Source organism: Argopecten irradians, chromosome 14, assembly GCF_041381155.1.
Source record: "Argopecten irradians isolate NY chromosome 14, Ai_NY, whole genome shotgun sequence".
Classification (NCBI taxonomy): domain Eukaryota; kingdom Metazoa; phylum Mollusca; class Bivalvia; order Pectinida; family Pectinidae; genus Argopecten; species Argopecten irradians.
Window position 1 is genome coordinate 24,679,673 of NC_091147.1, and position 22,700 is coordinate 24,702,372.

A 22,700-nucleotide genomic window follows, 5' to 3' on the forward strand; every position below is an offset into this window, starting at 1 on the left:
AACACATTCATTTTATGGTCTAGTAGTCCCTTTTGCTATTTTTAGGTTTTCATTTTTTGCACTTTTTCCTGTTTTTTTTTCATACACATAAGTCTCCACAATCAAACTTACTTCAGCTTTGATATCTCCATTGGCGGGGGATCTGAATGACTATGTCCTTGTTTTGATATACGAGTATTGGTTGTCAGATCATAAAGATAAAGGTATCAGTTTTTGTTTAACTGACACTCAGATGTGATAAAAACTTATCAAAATTTTACATTCCATTATTTCATTCACCCCTGACATTTTATAATGAGCTGTTCCAGTTTTAGTTTTAAAAGAGTTCAAATGTGTCTGCAGGGGTGAACGAGTTGATTTTTTTAAAATGCAAATAACCTATGACAGCGTCCTACAATTGTTAATTGTTTAGAAAATACATGTATGTATAGACAATTTTATACATCGAAAAATTATTTTAATTATGAAATTGATGCAGTTTTAATGTAAATGTAACTTATTTCATATTTACTTTATGACGTAAATTGTGATCAAAAATAGTTTTACCATAGAAGTGTGTATGTTTAGCAACTTATGACGGTGTTATGTATACATCTTATTCATGAATTCATTTGTATATAATTAAATGTACATAATTAAGGGACATGAGAATTTGGAGATATTTTTTCATATGTGTTTGTATCTTGTCAAATTTCAATTTAAGTCCTTAAAACAATTCAAATTAATTGTTTGAAATATACGACGTGTAAATAAATATTTGTTGAATGTAAAAACGATTGGATTTTTTTTCCGGAAATCGTATCATTGCATTCGTCATTCATCAAAACCCTTATGCAACAGTTAACATTAAATCGATAGATATCTAAACTTTTACCAATCACAATTCACTATTTTGTAACCATGAATTATTATATTTTCAAGCGAGGTACAATTGCAATCGCCATCCCTAAGAAATATATATAACAAAAGGACAATAAAGGGGTATTTGAATTTCGACAAGAAGAAGCCTTGCCAAAGGAAGCTTTCGAAGACGGTACCATTGAATCATTAGTTAAAGATGCTCCACCGCCGACAGATCATAAATGATATTCATCATTTGAACAATAATTGCTGTTTAATCGTGTAATAGTCTATTTAACACAAAAAATAATATAAAATAATTTACTTTGCTTTTGGTACATGCGCATTCAGTAGTTCATTCCATATAGGATATAGTGGCACGGAATTTTTTCGGGATGCAATTAATTATTTTTCATATTTTTAACTTGAAGTAAAATTAGAAGCTCAAACTTTTCAATGGTGGTAATGGTGTAAAGTAAGTAACTTTTGTAACTGAAGAAAAATACTAAATCGTCTGCTCCTGTTTTTAAAAGTGAAAAAATACCATTTGTCAGCGGTGGAGCATGTTTAAAGACAGTTACAAAAATGATATCATAGAACAATTACAAAAGTAAATTTAAAAAAAAAACGTGAAAAAATATCGACCTAATAACAACACAAATGGGTACGATAGGCAATAAAAGCAGATTAATCTAGTACACAGATGATAAGGTAATCTTGGACAATTTTACCTATTTCGCTTTCTTTGGATCTACGCAAATATATCCACTTTATAAAAGTGTCATTATAAGTTAATATTAAGTGTACATTGTACCGATGTATGAAAATTACCAAGCTGGGAAAAGCTTACGCGAAAATATTCACTTCTACAGTATATAGAACCAGCGTTCCGCAAGGGAAAGCGTCTCCTGATAATTCTACGATATGATCTGGGTCAGGTCCCGATTTCTCGAAACAAAAGTTCAGACTAAGTCAAAACTTAAGTTTTTCTCCTTAAGTAACTTATATAAAATTGTTTGACTTAAGTTTGTTTCGAGAAATCGGGGCCAGATCGGTGGACATGCGCTTAAATATATCAGCTATGATAATAGCGCTCCTGCCTAGACTAGAACCCGTGGATAGGAATTATTAATACTCTATAAAATATGCCTTGTGTCTCCTTAGATATCAACACGTTTGTATAATTTATGGCAATATTTTGACCGAGATAGACACCTCAACTCAGAATTCAAGACAACATCAAAGTACTGTGCAGTTAAATATTCGAGAGGGTTTATTGCGGGATTTTCCAAGATTTGCAGTGGTGTTTTTTCGCAATTGATATAAACCTTTAGATTTTTAGCTATACACCGAGTTCTTATATTAACACCATGTTAAAAGCGGAGTGTTATTCATAGTTTGACGGCAATATTACCCGAATGGGCCATGTTTTCACGTTCATGGGTCATATTTTGAGTGCACTTAAAATGTTTTATTCAGCTATGTGCTATATAGGACAACATTAAGTCAAACTTACCTTGGTAAACAGCTAACAAAACACCGTACCACAGATTAAGTATTGTTGATAATACATAGATGCGCCCGCACACTCTTTAATCTACCAATCAGAGGCAGTGGCGGCCATCTTGGATGTTTTATCATGAGAAAAAAAAAGATAAAGACACTTCAATGATTTTTTTAAGTCTAATGAAAACTTAATTGATAGTTTCGGAAATAAGCTGTGCTGCAATGAAATGATGAAAAAATTATAAGAAATTCAGGATATGAACCCTGGTTGTAAAAGTTTATTATAACTACAACAACGACATTGCACGCCAAATGTATGTCACTATCTTTCGTCTAAAAAAGATACTGTAAAATCTTGTTTACTATCATAATATTTTAAATATATATTTGAGCTCACGAACAAAGAAAAAAAAAAAAGATAAAGCTACATACGATGCTATTTTTTCCGGAAATGTTAAAATAAACAATATCATTTGTCTGCATATCAGCAATGGAATTTGCTCCTACACAAAATTATTATCTTTAATTCCGATATGAAGACCCACTATTTCTGAGATCAAACTACCCTTAATAAAATTTATATAATTTCTGCATATTCATTCTGGTAACAGATTAGCGACAAAGGTTACAAATCGGAACACAATCAATTCATGAACACAGGCATATTTAATATGTAAGTTTGACATACATTTAATTATCCATGCTTCTGCATCAAACCTGATCGATTAGATGACGTTACACGACATCACTCGTCGTTCGTCACTCGTCTACTACAAGATGAGTCTAGGGTACCAGTAGCGTTTTCCTTTCTTTTTACCACTCATCTGCCCACTTCCTTCCAGCAGGTAAGTGATATTTTCTTTCAATTTCCTTTTAATTTCTTGTAATTAAGCTCCTTTATAATTTAATATGATTTGAACAATATATATTATTTTTTTACAACAGAGACTAAATTATAGAAAAATGTCATTGTTATATATAATTTACAAATTACTATAATATACAACGAGTAATCTTATATAAAATAGTTATACTTACTCACCAGGGACTACAGCGCTTCTTCGTATAAGGTGCACGTATGAATTTGTCTCCTAAAATACACTAAATATGTTCTTATTGAATTTAAGTACTGTATATATTTTATATGAGGATTTGTTAAACTCTCAAATACATAAAATTGCGTTTTGGCTGCTTTTCAATATGTATTCGAATAAATTATTACTGTATACATGTATAGTAGCTAATATTTGCAGGGGTTTTAATTTTGCTAATTTCGCAGATCCATTCAAATTCGCAAAATTTATTACAACGCGAAAATAATCAGGTATTATATCATTATGAAGTAGACAGGCAGGTTTTACGGACTAGGACTGAAGAACTCACCAGCAATATCACTATAATAAAAATTACCTTTATTGTTTTCTGATTTAACAGCCAGCAGCCATGGTGTCCTCTCACTCCTTCGTAGTCTGGGACTATGCTGTGTTTGGTACGACCATTGTCGTGTCACTTGGCATCGGCCTATACTATGCCTTCGCAGGGGGTCGTCAGAAAACAACGTCTGAATTCCTGGTCGGAAATCGACGAATGAAAGTCCTCCCGGTGGCCATTTCGTTGATGGTCTCATTCGAGTCTTCCATCATGATGTTGGGTGTCCCAGCGGAAGTATACGAATATGGTATCCAGTATGTCTTGCAACTTATTGGCTTCCTCTTGGCCAGTTGCTTAGCAATCCACGTTCTTGTTCCCCTCATTCACCCACTTAAAATCACCAGCGCGTATGAGGTACGTTTTCGTTTTGGAAATACTGCAATGACAGTAGCGTTAAGTATTTAGATAGGCATATAGCAGATGTAATTTCACGTGGTAATACCCATGGGTTAGATGAAAGGTAAAATCATTACTCGTAAGATTTTTTTCACTGATATGAATCGAAAGAATATGGAAATATATCATTTTTTTAAACAGTCTATAATATCATTGTAGTATTTTAGTAAGTGTTATTTTGCTGGTCCAACAAGTGATAAAGCACATCGAGAAAAGGATCTACTAGTCAAAGGGAAGGGTTTCGGTTCTTAGATCAAATAGGAGAAAGTCTTCACTTTTTCAGCCGAAAAGAAAAACACAATGGTCAACATATTCGTAAACACAGGGCTGGTTAGTAAAGAACGTTTAGAAAAAACATGAAAGCCGAGTAATAGTATCGACGAGAAGCAAATACTAACCATGATTTTACTGCTTTGGCAATTTAAGGATGACTTTTCATGCATGCACGTGTGTTGCGTGTTTGAATGTTTTGGGAGACTGTGGCATATGCGTGTTTTGTCTCTTATCACTAAAGAGCATACCACCAGTGTTAGAGAAACCGGACGGACAGTACACCCCATCCGGTCACATTATACTGACAACGATTGAACCAGTCGTTTCACTCCCTTAATGCTGAGCGCTAAGCAGGAGTAAAAACTACTACTTATATAGACTATAACGTGTCTCGGTCAGGGGGACAGAAAAACCCTCATGAACAAGAACGACTGAAAGCGTTGTTATACAGTGTTCAGTTGATCGCTACGACATGTTTGACTGTTTAATTTATACATGTCTTTTACTAAGAAATAGTATCTCATTAAACATTTTATATTTTATAATATTGGCTATTTATGTTATATGTAGTTAATGCTTATAATTTGTTTTTATTAGTATCTGGAACTTCGCTTCAAGTCCAGAGCAGTTAGGCTGACAGGTACAATACTTGGAATGTTTTCATATGTGAGTATTAAAAAATGATGATGTAGAAAAATAATCACAATCTAGTACAGGTACATATTTAATTTCTATTGACATGACTGGATTGGACATGACAATGAATTAGTTGATTCACTTACCTTATTTCAACACCATTGTTCGTCTAAACTGAACCTGAATTTATATGATGAGGTATTTCCACGAATATTTTGTTTTTGATGGAAAATAATTAAGCATTGCAACTATCAAAACACGTTATTATCAACCCTTTTACATGTTTTATGTCTTTGCTTTAAAAACATAAATACAATGTTTATGTACAATTATGACTTTTTTGCAATGTAACATATACATGTTCAATTTATAAATCATGCCTACGTCTCATTGTTTTTCATTTTCAGACGTGTTATATAGGAATCGTGCTCTTTGGACCAGGGGTGGCTCTGGAAGCAGGTAAGTAAACCAACTGATTTTCAAGGTGACCAAATTTCACGTTTTCCTGCTACTGTATAACAGGTTATTTTCGCGGCGATAATATTATTCAGACTTCGCGGTTCATAGATATGAGATAGAGTCCGCGAAATATTGAGAAATAGTCCATACATACCCTGTGAACCAGATCGCGAAAAATTAACACCGCTAAAGTTCAAATTTCTCGTTTTAACTTAAAATTGCGAAAATTTTTACCCGCGTACATAACCGGCTTTACAGTATTTCATGGCGATTTCAACTCGTGATAGATACATGTGATACATCGATGGAGGAAAGGTGATGTTATCACCGTATATATCATAATAAAATACAATTCTACCATGACATAAGTAGAGTATATAACTCGCATAATGAATAGAACATAATTAATTCATGTGCGATTATTTAATACAGTGAACAGTATATGCTTAGAAGTGAATCCTAATATCACTAAATCATGTCCATATACCTGTACAGTATGACACTTCATTATGACACCACATTCATTTATTGCAGCAACAGTTCATATGTAATTCACTAGACATAAACCAATACTAATGCTGTTTAACTATACATCAATTCGTAATCAAATGTATATCGAAATAAAACAAATACTATTTATTTATTAGCTATTAATATTTATTTATTAAGATTTTTAAGCAGATCGCAGCCTCCCAAAACATACAGACATTAACACACTGGAACACATTGTACGCAGGGGAGGCTGTTCTTACATGACCCTGGTTGTAAGACGTTGAACCTAGCAAACCAGATCAAACCAATCATTGTGGGTTAGGGTGAGTTCAGCATGCATCGGACACCCCTCACAGAATTTGCGTGTCCATGCCACTTGTTGGAACGGTATACTGCCTTCCCATACAACAATATGTAGGTGAATGAGTTCCGAATGTTTTCTGAGTTGTATTGATGGTGTATGAGGATAGCAAAAAAACGACACAGACAAACATTTCAGTATATGTTTAAAGTATATGTACAAGCAAAACTATCCGACCCATGGTGGGTGTCCGATGCATGGTGAACTCACCCAATATCTTGCTACCTGGAATATATCACGTAATACCATCAAAGATTACACTAAACAATCATCGAATGTATCTTAATAAATATACCGAAGAAGATTTAATAAATTAATAATTACTAGTATATAATGATATTTTTTTAAAGTATGTAGAATATGTACTTAAATAGATAAATAAATACATTGTAAATAAAATTAAAAAAAAAATGAGTAAAAATGAAGAAAAAAACCTAAGAAATCAAATAAAATACACCCAGATCATACTCATAAAACAGCCACTCGTTTATACTTACAGTGACAGGGTTTCCACAGTGGGTATCGATTACGGTCATTGCAGCGGCAGCTGTCATTTATACTTCAATTGTAAGTAACTTTATTGTTAGCTGATATGCTTCAATATTCTTTAGGTAGGTTTTATTTGTGTCTCCTACTGAAATGAAGAGAGGCGTGTTGTATTTGGTACTGACGCCTTTTCTTGGATTTCTGTAACACTCGTAGCCAATAAAAACGTAACTAATTTATCGTTTTTACTGTGAAATTGTGGAAAGGAGGAGTGCCAATTTAAGCCCACTGATCATCATGATATGCCTTATAATTACCTAACCTCCAGGTATCCGTAAACTAAAAATAACACTTATCACTTATGGCCTCCGTATGGCCCAAATTGACACACACCCTTTGCGCTGATTGCGTTTAATATCCGTCAGAAGCATTTTGTACAGAATGGATAGATTTCATGGAGTTTATAAATCGAACTAAAATAACACTTATCAGCTATAACCTCCGTATGGCCCAAATTGATACTCATCCTTTGTGCTGATTGCGTTTAATATATAACAGAAGCATTTTGTACAGAATGGATAGATTTCATAGTAGGTAATTAATCGAACTATATATATTTAAATCTCAAAAAAAAAATGTTTAAAGATGCTCCGCCGATGACAAACGGTATTGTTTTCTGTATCAAAAATAGGAGCAGACGATTAAGTATTTTTCTTCAGTTGCAAAAGTTACATACTTTACACCATTACTGCCATTAAAAAGTTTGAGCTTCTAATTCTACTTCAAGATAAAAATGGTAAAAATAATTAATTGCATCACGAAATAAATCCCTGGCACTACGTCCTATATCGAATGAAGTACTGAATGCGCTTGCACCAAAAGCAATGTTAATTATTTTATATTATTGTTTGTGATAATTAGACATATATATACACGCGATTAAATACCAATTATTGTTAAAATGATGAGTATCGATCGTTTACTCTTTGTCGGCGATGGAGCATCTTTCAGCAAAAATGTGTTCAGTAACAGAGTCATTACACAATGGAACTCACTACCAGAATCAGTTGTATCGGCGCCAACGACCAATAGTTTCAAAAGCCGCCTAAACAATCATTGGAAAGACCATCCCAATAAATTCACACCATCATTTTAATATGTAAAGGATCAAAATGTGGTTAATATGGACCAAGAGACATTTAACGGTTCAATATCCCCTAAACAACCATTGGAAAGACTCAATATCTGTCTAATAAATTATTGGTAGGACCATCCCAATTAATTCTAACCATCATTACATTATGTACAGGATCATATGTGCTAAATATTGACCAAGAGACAATTAACGGTTCAATATCCCCTTATCGAAATTATGTAAATATTTTTTTCGTTTACTTTTTTCTCATATAAGTAACGAAAGGACAAGTTCGATCAAGTGCATCTAAGGTACCAATATATTTTAGCTACAAGTGAGGCATAGTGTCTATATATTTTATCCAAAAAAAAAAAAAAAAAAAAAAAAAAAAAAAAAATATGAGAAGAACTATCAATATTAGGTTAACAAATTAGGATGCTAATGTATATATACGTCACACCGGAAGAAGTATCTATAAGTAGAGAAGTTATCCACTAAGGGACAACCATATCTACTACGAGCCATGACATTCAAGAGGCATCTTTACAAGCCAAGACAGGCTTCCTTTTGATGCAGTTTTCAGCCAAAGTTCAGCCAAAGTTAATATTTCAGGGAGGATTCAATTGTTTTTAAATATTTTAGGGAGGATTGAAGGCTGTGATTTGGACGGACGTATTTCAGGCAGTGGTAATGTATACCGGTATGGCAGCCATACTTATAAAGGTGAGTACAATTGACTCGACTAGGGATATCTTCATTAGCAATAATATACAATTATGGCCCTCTGTGGAGGGATACATCTAGCATTGAGCCCGAGAGAAAATATCCCTTTCCAGGGATACAATTCTAGATGTATCCCGACACATAGGGACATAATTATTTTATCATACAGAACAAAATTAAAAGAAAAAAATCTCTTGTAAAAAAACTCATGAAGATATTTCCCAACAACAACTTTGTTAAATTCGTAGGGCTGCAAAAAATCAGCAACAGCGTTGCCATTGTTGGTTGACGTTGCAGATGACGTCAACTTCCGGTCACATGTGGAGCTTCCTAGAGGTTATTTCCCTGGGGTTATTTCCTTGAGGGGTTATTTCCCTCGCCTTCCAATTCCGGGGAAATATCTAACTTATTCAATGCCATGTGATCAAGTTTAAACAGAACATTCTCAATGAAAGTGAGGTATGAAAATAGCTAATGTATATTCCATGTTATCTCTGTTGAGCTTCCTCGATACTCTGGGTGTTACTTTCACTGTCGTTATGTGCACCCTGGACTGAAGGCTCTGTATTTGACAACAAATTAGCAGTTAATTTGGTCCTTAAATGTACATCAAAAGAACCGAATAAAGGAACACTGTTGTTGGGTGTGTTGCTTTGACCTTGGGCGCCGCTCTCAAAGAAAGACCCGTGATAATATGCATGAACTGCCTTCAGTTTTAATATGAAATATTCAAGGGGTGGATATAACGACAGGAATACCATGGAATATCAAGGATGTCTCTATAGACGAAATATAGTTATTTAAGCTTGTATCAGACATAAAAATTGTTTTATATTATGTTATTTATCTATTTATTTATCTAATATCTATTTTGTTTTGTGTTGAATAAGTGAGACTGTATGTACAATGTATGTATTCTTTGTATAATGTAGGGATCCATAGACGCCGGAGGTGTTAGTGAGACTTGGAGAATCGCAAGTGAGAACGGCAGACTCAACTTCTTCAAGTAAGCTCGGAGTTTAACATGATTTATATATAGAATCTTACATGAGTGTTCATTTCATATGAGATATTATGAAACGAGTCTAAGAAGTTATAACTTCGAGACGAGTTTCATAAAATCTCATTTGAAATGAACACAAATTTAAGATACTTTTTATCACATATCTACAAATACCTACATAACAAAGTATTTCAAGTCAAGATATATTACATAAATGCAGCAGAGGCCGCCATTTTGTCCCGCCATTCTCGTAATCCTGACGTCACGTCATTTTTCCTGACGTCAGTATATTGTTTTTGTCTGACGTCACAATGAATATCCAGCCGATGAAAATCGCCCTAGGTCATATTGCACTAATGACATATGCAAAAATATAACACGGGCGAAATCGCTGGATATCAGGCGGATTATGTGATAAACGTACATAATATGTACTTTGTTTTTGACGTCACATTTCACGATTTAGAACATATTACTATTAAAACTGCAGTACTATGAATGTTTATGAAAACGTAATATCGTAAATCATTATTAAGATACTTTTTTTGACAACGTCAGATTTCACGATTTAAAACATATTACTGCTTAAACTTCAAAACTATTAATGTTCTTGGAAAGCATGATATTTTAAATATTAATTAAACATAGCGATATTTTATAACATGATCTTATACAACTACTGTAACAGTATTATGAATGTTTTTGAAACATGTTTTAGAAATATTATTGAATCGATCGAAATTTTATAACGTAATTTATATTTAGTTTTTCCATTATATTTCACGAATTCTTTATTACTGCTTACAAATTCTTAAATAAGTTAAGTTAACCTTACTTATTGCTAAAATGCTATGTTCTTATTAACTGACTCTAGCTGTTAATATGACGTTATGGCTCATAAATCATTTGAACTGACCTTAAGTGTTAATGGGCATTTTTAGTTTAATAAATCCCAAACAAATCAATAATTTGAACTGCTCTGACACTATATTTTATTTTATATTACATATATTATTATATTTTTTTTATTTGCAGTTTTGACCCAGACCCGACGGTGCGTCACACGTTCTGGAATCTTTTGGTAGGAACTCTCATCCGATCGTTTGGTTTTATGTTTAACCAATCAACTATCCAGAGAATAAGTGCCACTCCAACCGTTAGAGACGCCAAAAAGTGAGATGTTTGGTTAATTGTCAATTATGTATTTCTATTCATTATATATCGATTGATTCATTCGTTATATTTATCTACGTGTATTTTGCAATGACCATTAATACATATGTTTGCCCTTTCTGTTAAACTTTATCTAATATTTAGTTTAACAGTATCTGGAATACTGTCTGAAGTCCAATCCTTTACAGTTTATTATTGAAATAAGATTTGATGAAATTGAGAAAAAAAGAAGATGTTAAAGATGCTCTACCGCCGACAGAGCATAAACGATACTCATCATTTTAACAATATTTGGTGTTTGAACAATATTTGGTGTTTAATCGTGTATATATTTGCCTAATTAACAAAAAAATAATATGAAATAATTTATTTTGCTTTTAGTTCAGACGTAATCAGTACAGTGTACTTCATTCCATATAGGACATAGTGTAACGGAATTTTTTCGGGATGCAATTAATTATTTTCAATAATTTTACCTTGAAGTAAAATTAGAAGCTCAAATTTTTCATTGTTGGCAATGGTGAAAAGTAAGTAACTTTTGTAACTGACGAAAAATACTAAATCGTCTGCTCCTGTTTTTGATAGAGAAAAAATACCATTTGTCAGCGATGGAGCATCTTTCACGTAGATAATGAGGTGCTCAATTGAAAACTTACGTTGTAAGAGTTACTTGTGCAAATATTCCATTTGAAACATTTTTTCCAGTTTAAAATAAACAAAATATGTAACATAACGATGTTCTTTGGACACTTGATCTACTTTTGTCAAACTGCTTTGACTGTCTTTCATATATTGGAGTAGGTCAATTCTGGTAATTATAGTAGCAGTATGCTTTTCTTAATTGTGACTGTTACATTACCTAGATTTGAAAAAAAAATATAAGTACGGTCAAATACATGTCCACCAAAGAGACATAGCCAAAATGTTCTTTATAAGCAGGTTCCTTTATATAGAGATGTCCTTATAGCAGGTTTGATTGCACAGTACATAGTTTGATCTAAACAACATTTGTTTTCATTTACAGGATGATGTTTATTACCGCCCCAGCGTTCACAATAACACTAACCTGTGCCGCAATAGAAGGGATAGTTGTGTACGCATACTATCATACTATGGGCTGTGACCCACTCAAATCTAAGCAGCTCTCTAATCCAAATCAGGCGAGTACACCCGAGGATGAACTGTTCAAAAATCAATTACTGGTTTTTATTCCCCACATGATGCCGACTATAACTTTGCTTTGTGCAACTTTTCAAAATTCAATCTTGTTTGCTTAGCATAGTACATAAATCTCGCGAGTCTAAGCTTTGTTAAATTTGCATTACAAATAGAAATGGTTTTAGTATGTAGCCAATGATTTGTGTTGTAACATATTCTATAACCAATCGTTTGCCTTGTTACAGCTGATCCCCTTTATGGTAATGGACATTTTTCATTCCCTTCCCGGCATGCCAGGACTCTTTATCGCGTCACTGTTCAGCGCTTCACTCAGGTGCTTGTGTGGCTTTTTTTTCTTCGAGATATTTAATTTTGTATTTGGTATAATTTAAAGCAAACAATTTTTTGTTTCATTTCAGAATTTGTTTTCTTAACGTACAAGTAAATCATAATGAGTACCATAACAATGCAAATGTAATACCCAATTTCTCAACATTTTATACGTCATCATACCAATCTTTAAAATCGCCGTCTATGAACTTTAAAGCATTTTAGAGCATTAGTCTGAATTAATTAATTTTAAGTTCAATGAACAAATATGTCTTTTGTGTTTCATTGAAAATTCATTACATTCTAATATAACAATGAAAACGGAGGAAAATATTTATAATAATATTTTTTTTTCTCTTTTCACTTGTGCAGTACCCTGTCCTCCGGTCTCAGTAGTATGTCTGCTCTTCTTTACGCCGATATTATAAAACCTCACGTCAAACCGATGTCACAGTTCAAGGCCACCGTCATCGCCAAGTTAGCGGGTAGGTCAAAGGTCATAGTGAGAGCGAGACTGTGTTTAACTATATGTCGATGTCTAGGTACAATATCACCATCATAATAAGTCAGCAAGTAGGTCAATGGTCATAGTTAAGACGTGATATTGCTTAATATCCTTACGTGATTTATATGACAAAAGCTTATGTTTATTACAAACTCTAAAATGTGCCAAAAACAAGTCTCAGAGAAAAGATATGTAGAAATATACATTGACCTCGTATTTCTTATTTCACACAGGCCTATGATTTTATCATTCACACATAAAAATGATAGTTTTGTGAATTCTGTAATGTTTCGCTAGTTCTGACATAGTACAAAGCGAAAAAAGATTTTTCAACGAAATTGCGCATTTGATACGATACTAATCCCTTATGTTTTACAGTGGTTTTCTTTGGGTGTCTGGCAGTAGGTGTAGCCTTTCTTATTTCTTACGTTGGAGGCAATTTAGTTCAGGTAATGCAAGGGCGTCTTGTTTTAAATTTCAAAGGTCTCAATATAAACATATAATACAAACTAGGTACGTCAACATGATTATCTTCCATTTATATTACGCACAAATAGAATGGCCTTTCAAGCAAGAATTCATCTTCAAATGTAAAGTTGTATATTGTAGCATTCTAGAGAAGCTCTGGGTTACAATTATTTTATTCAAAATTAAGTTTACTCTTTTTTGTTGTTATATATTATATTTTATTGTCTTTTGTCTTAAACGTTTTTTTCTCAATGTTAGTGGATTTTCTTTCAATGTTTGTTTTTGTCTTTGTAATATGAAAATTAACTACTTGAGGAACGCATTTAAAAAGTTTATCTCCCTTTTGATTAGATCACTGGTACCCTCCTCGCTGCATTCTCTGGTCCACTGTCAGGACTTTTCCTGCTCGGATGTTTCGTACCATTCGCTAATGCCAAGGTAAGTGTATCGAAGGAATTTATCAGAATGTTACCTCTTGTAATCTTACAAATTTTATATAATACATATAGGATCTTACATTTTATGAAACGAGTCTAAGAAGTATTTATTTTTGCGAGCCTTGGGGAGCAAAATTTAAATCTTCGAGACGAGTTTCATAAAATCTCATATGAACACAAATTTAACATACTTTTTATCACATAACTACAAAAGCTACATAACAAAGAAATTCACGTCAAAATGTATTCCGAAAATCCAGTGGAAGCCGCTATTTTGTTCCGCCATGCTTACGTCACGTCAATTTTCCTGACGTTATTTTACTGTCTCTGAATGACGTCACAATGAATTTCCAGCTAATGAAAATCGCTCCAGATCATATTACACGGTGATATACGCCAAAAATATCACACGGGTGAAATCACTGGAAATATCAGGAGAATTATGTGACATATTTGTATCATCAATTTATCTCAAAGCATCATCGGAGAGTTCTACTTAAAATCAAGAAGTAGACAAACACCAAAGTTGTAAAAATAAAAAAAAAATAAAAACAAAAAATGTAATAAATTTCAGGGTTTGATATATTTTATCGTTCATACGTGTATCATATGCGTTTTGACATATATCTTTTGAAATTACATTCGTTATGTAAGTCGCGCGTACATGTGGAAAAAAGACATGAACTATGGTTAATATAACAAAATGTGACGAACATAAAACGACATTAGTAATATACACAAAACAATTTTTAAAATCACATGTAAGATTCTATATGAATAACTGAATAGCGTTCTTACGCCATTGGGCATTTCTGTTAAAGGGACATGAACCTTAAATAAGTTGTTCTGTATGCTTAGATATGGTTTTCAGATGTTTATTTAATATTTTATTACAGTGATTGGTTGTCTAAAACGACAGGAAAAGTGGGGAGTACCTACCTCAAAAATGATAAAAATAGACCGTCATATTCTATTTTTGGAACACAAAACGAAAGCTGGCCGAAAGCGAGGTTATAATGAACAACAAACTTGCTGACATGACAAGGAATATTTGTTTTCCACATTTTAAGATTATTTTCTAATTTACGATGATTGACAAATGCAGTTTAAGCCATAATTGTTATAAAACAATTTGTATTTAGCGTAAGAATGATAAGTCAAAAGTCAAACGAGACAGAGCACCGCGAAGTGAGGTTCCTGACTTATTGCACATATGTACATCACGCAAGTATAAAGTGGGGAGTTGCTCCCGTTTCTTGCATTTCAGCGATCCATTTATATTTACCTACTTTCCATATCGCGCAAGTAACTGACTCTTGACGTACACTGTTTTCTATCAGAATTCGTTTGTGTTCGCTTCACCCACGTTTTTGACCCACCATTTTGTTTACATTTGTGCAGTGCATTATGGGAGGTCACTAAAGTTCAACACTACTGATACTGATCGCTGGTCGGTGGTTTTTCTCCGGGTACTCCGGCTTTCCTCCACCAACAAACCTGGCACGTCCTTACATGACCCTGGCTGTTAATAGGACGTAAAACTAAACAAACCAAACCAAACGATTCAACACTTCTATACTATCGTTACAAAACTCGACCCGGCCGGTTCAAAATACAGAGAGATGGAATTTCCATTATAATTATTTTATTTGACACATTTGCTCCACAGGGGGCCAACTCAAGGAAAATGAATGTTGTCATTCATTTTTGTATTTGGTGGATGGACTGATGAGTATATATGACAGTCATGTGATTTTTTTTCCAAAAATACCAGATTTGAAAAATTATTAAAAAAATCGGGATATTTACTATAAAACAGAGAAAGGGACGACAGTCGCCATATTGGATTTTTTACCCCCACCTCGATTAAAGTTAATTTTTTCACAATAGTATACCTTTTTTCCTAGAGTCATAGTCACGCATCAGTCCTCCGATAATCCATAATCACACACATACCATGCAAAAGCATATAAACGATGTCTATATAGTCAAACGCAATATTTTAATCCAAAATTACCGGCGCTTTCTGACTTGTGACATCGAAAGCAACGTCCTAGTAAAGAGCGACTAGAGTGACTTCCCCTGCAGTGTAATTCAATGGGTTTAATCAGAGATATTCCGATACGTTTGTTTTCGCGGAAAATTTGAATATTAAAACGTATCGGAATACCTCTGACTAAACCCATTGAATGACATTGCAGGGGAAGTCACTCTAATCGCTCTTCACTAGAACGTTGCTTTCGATGTCACAAGTCAGAAAGCGCCGGTAATTTTGGATTAAAATATTGCGTTTGACTATATAGACATCGTTTATATGCTTTTGCATGGTATGTGTGTAATTATGGATTATCGGAGGACTGATGCGTGACTATGACTCTAGGAAAAAAGGTATACTATTGTGAAAAAATTAACTTTAATCGAGGTGGGGGTAAAAAATCCAATATGGCGACTGTCGTCCCTTTCTCTGTTTTATAGTAAATATCCTGATTTAAAAAAAAATCAAATCTGGTATTTTTGGAAAAAAAATCACATGACTGTCATATATAATCATCAGCCCATCCACCAAATACAAAAAAAATATCCATTTTCATTGAGGTTGCCCCCTGTGTATGACACGTCTTAAATATGTATTTTACTCAAATTTACATGGTTTATTTAGGATACCTTTAAGGCAAATTTTTGTTTTGCTGCAATATAACTACTACTTTAGCATGTTCTGTACTTCTATGATTTAGGGAGCGATAATGTCGACCGGGATATCTATTGGACTGACAGCCTGGATAGCGGCGGGTCAGTTTCTAACCAGAGTCTCCAGGAGATGGAAGAAGCTTCCCTCGGCTCCCATCGACCGATGCCTAGCTCCAATCAACGCCACGCTTGGCCTGTCACCTAACTACATGACGTCATCTTCTGCTTACGCTACGTGGGGATACGAAGTAACTACTTCAGGTGTAGAGGCCGGAATACCACCAGCGTAAGCACTTTAAGTCGCTTTCACACAGTGATAATCGTCTACGAATTAGAAGTTCGTCTCATGGGTTTCGTAATAAGGAATATCTCGACCTCATTACACATTACTTGTGTAATTACACATATATATTTTTATATGTTTTTTAATGTTTTTATATATATTTATATTTTTCTTTCGCTTCTGCTTAAATCCAAGTTCTATGGGTGTGGGATAACCGGTATATCCGTTTACAGTATGATGCTACCGGAAACAGTGTGCTGCTCGGTATCTTTGATCACAGGCGTCTGCTTATGGTTTGATAAAAATATCATAACCTACCCCTACTATATAGTAGGGGTAGGATATTTTATTTTTCCGAAGCCAGATGCAGACGCCTGTGCTTTGATAGTAAACATCGGCGAGATTGAGAATCAGATCCACCATTGCAAGTTGCAAGGAGATAAACCACGGACTTCTTCTTTCTCAGAATTCATAGGATCATAATTGTTTCATAGCGAGAATTCCATATTTTCAGCGAAGGCATTGCCAAGTTGTACACAATATCCTACATGTGGCTTAGTGTGATCGGCATTCTGACCGTCATCATATTTGGGGCTATCTTCAGTCTTATGTCAGGTATGTAACCATGGTATTTTGACCGTCATCATATTCGGGGCTATCTTCAGTCTTATGACAGGTATGTAGCCATGGTATTTTGACCGTCATCATATTCGGGGCTATCTTTAGTCTTATGACAGGTATGTAACCATGGTATTTTGACCGTCATCATATTCGGGGCTATCTTCAGTCTTATGACAGGTATGTAACCATGGTATTTTGACCGTCATCATATTCGGGGCTATCTTCAGTCTTATGACAGGTATGTATCCATGGTATTTTGAATGCCATCATATTCGGGGCTATCTTCAGTCTTATGACAGGTATGTAACCATGGTATTTTGACCGTCATCATATTCGGGGCTATCTTCAGTCTTATGACAGGTATGTAACCATGGTATTTTGACCGTCATCATATTCGGGGCTATCTTCAGTCTTATGGCATGTATGTAGTCCACCCAAGTTCAGTAAGCGTGAATCATCATTTATTTGACTTTGAAATGCGTTCTCGCTGTATGTAAAGGACTTCTGTATTTTGCATGACCGCTGGCAAATTATTAGAATGCTGTATTCTAATTATTGAATGTATACTGAAATATTGTACATTTGAATTGTATGAACTTAGCCAGTTCATGTGGCAGTTAGGACACCATTACTGATAAACAATTAACAGTCTGTTGTAATTGTGTCATGACAACAACTATCAAGTCATCAATCACAGAAGATTAATTGTCGGAATATATATAATATCATCGTCGTCCATATTTGGGGTCACTATCGGCTTCTAGATATTTTTTTCTAAACTCTGTCAGTCATGTTTAATTTGAAATACAAATAGTCTAAGCATCAATGTAGTTTAAGACTGAAGCGGAGAAACGTAGGGACTAGAGAGAATCTTGTAAGATCCCTTGAACATAGTAATAAATTTCTGCCGTTGGATATCGTCTTTGGATACAGATCTTGAGCCGAAAAACATATATTGTCTTTTGTATAATGGTTTGGGCCAATGATCTTTAATCGGTCAATGCCTTATAACAAGATGATTGAACATTTCGGACAATCTTGAAAATTACTTTCTGATAAATACATGTGGTTCGCGATAATCCGGACACCTTCGTACGAGTTACTCCCCTTTACCTTGTAATCAATTATATTTATTCTATAGCAAATTGACTTTGAGGAACAACAAATGTCATTATTCCATTTTTGTAAAAATTGGTCACATAATATTTGCTTAATTTATCTCAGTTATTTCACCGAAGTTTAATCTCCTATAGAAAACTAATGAACCGTAATATGACTGCATGTACCCGTGTGAAAGGTGTTCAGGTAATCGCCCGTGGCTATGACCTGGCAGCCGTCGTTATGACAACATACACTAGTGTCATGTGGTAGTGTTTTTTTATTCTCGGCAGGTGAGGACAACAAATTGTCCGGATTATTGCGGGAATTTATTAACGAAAATCACATGCGTTTCCAAAATGGAGTTCCGGATTCGGAATCCGAATTCTGGACTATTTAGTCCGGATTGTGAGTTTTCCAGACTATCGGCGTCCGGATTATCACTTGTCCACTGTACTTACACTCCAGGAAGAGCGCCAAGCGGCATCTGATCAGTCCGAAAATGAATGAGGCACATACCAGGAATATTTCAGAAAACCCTTTTAGTGTTTAATTAACTTTAACTCTATCTGAAGATGCCACATCCTTGATAATCCAGTGGTTCCAAACACTTATGATCTCTACACCCCTGAACTATCTCATAGTAAAACTAAAGGCAGCTCAGGACAACAAACCTGAACCAAACACAGCCTTGCAAAAAAATCTTTGAAGACTATAGAAAGAGCGACGCCCTACTTCAAAGCTATAGAGTCAACCACGGTGTACTGATATTCTGTACTGTTGCCTCCAGTTTTACTATGAAATTGTCCAGGGGTGTAGAGATCGTATGTGATCGGAACCCTTGGAATATCGAAGATGAAGCTGCCCCTGAAGTAAGAGTATTTATAAGCTTATGCCAAACCTATCAAATATTTTATCAAATACAAATATAGCCATAATCATTGATAATAAGCAATATGAATACATAGAACAATTTATGTAACAATTAATTTTGTTTCTAACACACAGGGCCAACCAAGCCAGAGGATTCAAACCCATTATACCTCGTATCGTTTGTGGATAAGATCATGTGTTATCTCCCCTTGTCGTTACGTAAACGACTCCGATTTGGCATTGACTACGATGCAGCTGAAAAGGTAATATGGCATCTAGCAGCTGATAAAAACAAATACTTTAAGTTGTTCAGTTTGATTGATCTCTATTTTTTTTCAAAACTTATACAATCGTAGTCCGCTAAACTAGCCTATATTGTTAGGCCTTTTTATTTTATTTTTTTTTTTATTATTTATTTATTTATTTATTTATTTTTTTTTTTTTGACTGAAAAAGCCTAATGATATAGGCAGGTTTAGCGGACTAATATCATCACTGAAAAAAGCACAAATAAAAACGCTTTCGAACTTAATATTGATCATGAAATAATATTTGAGTTGTAGGTTCGTAATTATAATTCTAGTCCTAATTGTCTGTAATATTTTTTTCTTTTTAGTTTCATGTTGAAACCGACAATCTTGACGAGTTTGTGTTGAAAACTGAGAAAGAAGGAATTGAAGTTACATATGATGGACATCCGCTTTCACGCTTGAGCGGAGGTGGGACGGATGATAACAAATGCGCAGTCGATGAAGAACAAAATACGCTAAAACAATCTGCTGACTGCAATGGATATATACAAATAAAAACTGTTAACGAGATAGACCCAGTAATGTCAGAAGTAGAAACACCGGAAGTAGAAACACCGGAAGCAGAAACACCGGAAGCAGAAGCCTATAAAGCACTAACATCGGAAGTTGATGAGAAAAAAGTAGACGAAAAGTGATACCTTAAATGACTTAATACAATTTAATATCTTTTTATTTAATGAAGACTTGAGAAAATAAAAGTCCAAAAGCGGAAAGAATGATCCAAAGTTAAAAAGACCAAAATTGATAGTTTTATAAAAGATTTTTTACCATAAAGATGCGTTACATACAAAACTAAAAGAAATGAAGGACGAACGTATTTGAGATGGTTTAGCTTTTTCTATAAACTTTTGAACCATAATCTTTATCCAATATACGAATCAGAGAATACTTATCTTGATAAAGCAATAAAGAAAAAAGCGACAACATTTACATTGTGGAGCAAAAATAAAGTATAATAGTACCGATATCCAATATATTATATATATCCAATACCAATTGTGCATAGTTTGATAATTGACGGTTACAAGGCATCAATAAATGTTCCATTCTTCTCCAAAAATGATTGTTCTAATTAATAGAGGCCTTGGCTCGATTTCCATGAGACTAAAGTTTCAGTGCGTTGACAGCAGGTTTCTGACGCAATATTACATGTTAGTACTGGATATATGGATTCTTTTTTTCACATATAGAGGTTTCTGTACAAAAGGAAATAAAAAATTTTAAAGAAGAAACATCGACTAAAATCCAAAAATCCTTACTTATCCAAACTTGACATCCCTACCACCTTTAAAGTTATGATACAAGAGATCTCAGAGTAATTTAGACACACTTGAAGAATGATTCTTGCCAGTCAAATGAAAAAGGGATTGTTTGGTCCGATACATCCAGGACATAATGTTAGTATTTATAAGCATCAAGACAATCCAATTGTCAATATTCTTAGTTTTTAATTGAGTTTAAACAGATTTTATTGTCACGACAAAATAATCAGGCAAAATTTATTACAACTTAGGCCAAACAAACAAAAAAGTCTGTTTAGGGTTACATTGACAAAAAAAATAGGGTCGGTAGGTCGGGGGATTTTTTTTCAGTGTCTTTAACTCTAAAATAATGGCCGGAACCGAAGTCTGAGATCGAAATCCCGACTTTTAATTATTTTTCCGTAGACAAGTAGGAAAAACATTAGGGTCGGGGGTAAAAAATTAGGGTCGGTCGGGTAACCCTAAACAGACATTTTTTTGTCTTTTATAAAAGCTTTCTCCTAACATACAATGATGAGACAAGAGACAACATTGTCAACATTCAATACTATGACTATAATCAGCGAAGTTGCGGTTGAATTTTGGATCACTTCCAAAATCAAATAAAAAACCTTTGTCCAAGAGGAAACGTGTGTGTGAAGTTTTCGAGAAATCATTTCGATATTTTCTAGGCAGTGGCTACAAGAATCTTCATTGGACAAAAGCAAAGGTTGCTGTCTACCGGCCATCTTGTTTTTCTGAGATCAGTCCCAGAATGCATTAGAGACATTTAAGGGCAACAGGAGATCCCAGAGGGATCTTAACGCCCACCAAATGTCTGACAATGGAAAGAGGGATATTTCCTCTGTTTTCAAACTTTTACTATATATGAAATTTGAGACAGATCACTTCAGTACTTTCTGAGAAATAGCGGGAGCAATCTTCAAATATCAAAATTCAAGATGGTGGCCTGTCGGCTATCTTGTCGGCCGATCAGTCCCAAAATGTAATATGCACAACTAGGGCCCTAGGGGAACCTACATATGAAATTTGAGGATGATCCTTTCAGTACTTTCTGAGAAATAGCGATAACAATCTTTAACTTTCAAAATCCAAGATGATCCTGGTGGTCATTGTATCGACCAATTTTGTCAAAAAATGCAACATGCATAAATAAGACCCCAGGGGAACCTACATATGAAATTTTAGAAAGATTCCTTCAGTACTTTTTGATAGATAGCGATAACTTTAAATATCAGAATCCAAGATGGCAGCCATCTTGTATACCGATTTGTTCCAAAATGCAATATGCATAACAAGGGCCCTAAGGGAACCTACATATGAAATAAAGAAAGATCTCTTCAGCACTTGAGAAATAGCGATAACAAGAATTCTTAACGGACGGACGAAAGGACGGACCACGGTTCACGGACGAAAAGCGATTTGAATAGTCGACCATCTGATAATAATGAGCTAATAATTAAGATAATAATTTCAGGAATATATCTTCATCACATTCTCAGAAATAGCAATAACAAATTTAATTGATTAAATTATAAGATGGCCGTCTATCAACTGTCTTGTTTTCTGTTCAGACTGAAAATACAATAGACAAAACAAGGGACTAGGGCTGGGGTTATATACATTAAGTTTCAGAAAGATAATTCCGGGACTGTTTGAGAAATAGCAATTACAATGGTTGTTTCCATACGACGGACCATGTACTTTTATATACAAAGTATGAACAGTGTCAATTCGAGTTCTAAATCAGACA

General features: G+C 34.2%; 1 protein-coding gene across 1 annotated transcript; it reads left to right on the top strand.

Moving 5' to 3' along the window:
- Positions 1 to 3,034: 3,034 nt before the first annotated feature.
- On the top strand, positions 3,035 to 21,253 carry LOC138307820 (sodium-coupled monocarboxylate transporter 1-like). The gene is made up of 17 exons (XM_069248723.1): positions 3,035 to 3,191; positions 3,781 to 4,131; positions 5,044 to 5,112; positions 5,490 to 5,541; positions 6,894 to 6,961; positions 8,658 to 8,738; positions 9,671 to 9,744; positions 10,777 to 10,914; positions 11,939 to 12,074; positions 12,318 to 12,406; positions 12,775 to 12,887; positions 13,286 to 13,356; positions 13,727 to 13,813; positions 16,548 to 16,786; positions 17,298 to 17,398; positions 19,511 to 19,638; positions 19,991 to 21,253. The coding sequence occupies exons 2-17, from the start codon at positions 3,790 to 3,792 to the stop codon at positions 20,318 to 20,320; spliced, it is 2,118 nt and encodes a 705-aa protein (XP_069104824.1). The 5' UTR covers positions 3,035 to 3,191; positions 3,781 to 3,789; the 3' UTR covers positions 20,321 to 21,253.
- The last annotated feature ends 1,447 nt before the right edge of the window (positions 21,254 to 22,700 follow it).

Coding starts and splice junctions, on each gene's coding strand:
- LOC138307820 (XM_069248723.1), top strand. CDS start 3,790: ATGGTGTCCTCTCACTCCTTCGTAGTCTGGGACTATGCTGTGTTTGGT. Junction 4,132..5,043: donor AAATCACCAGCGCGTATGAG/GTACGTTTTCGT, acceptor TGTTTTTATTAG/TATCTGGAACTTCGCTTCAA. Junction 13,814..16,547: donor TACCATTCGCTAATGCCAAG/GTAAGTGTATCG, acceptor TCTATGATTTAG/GGAGCGATAATGTCGACCGG.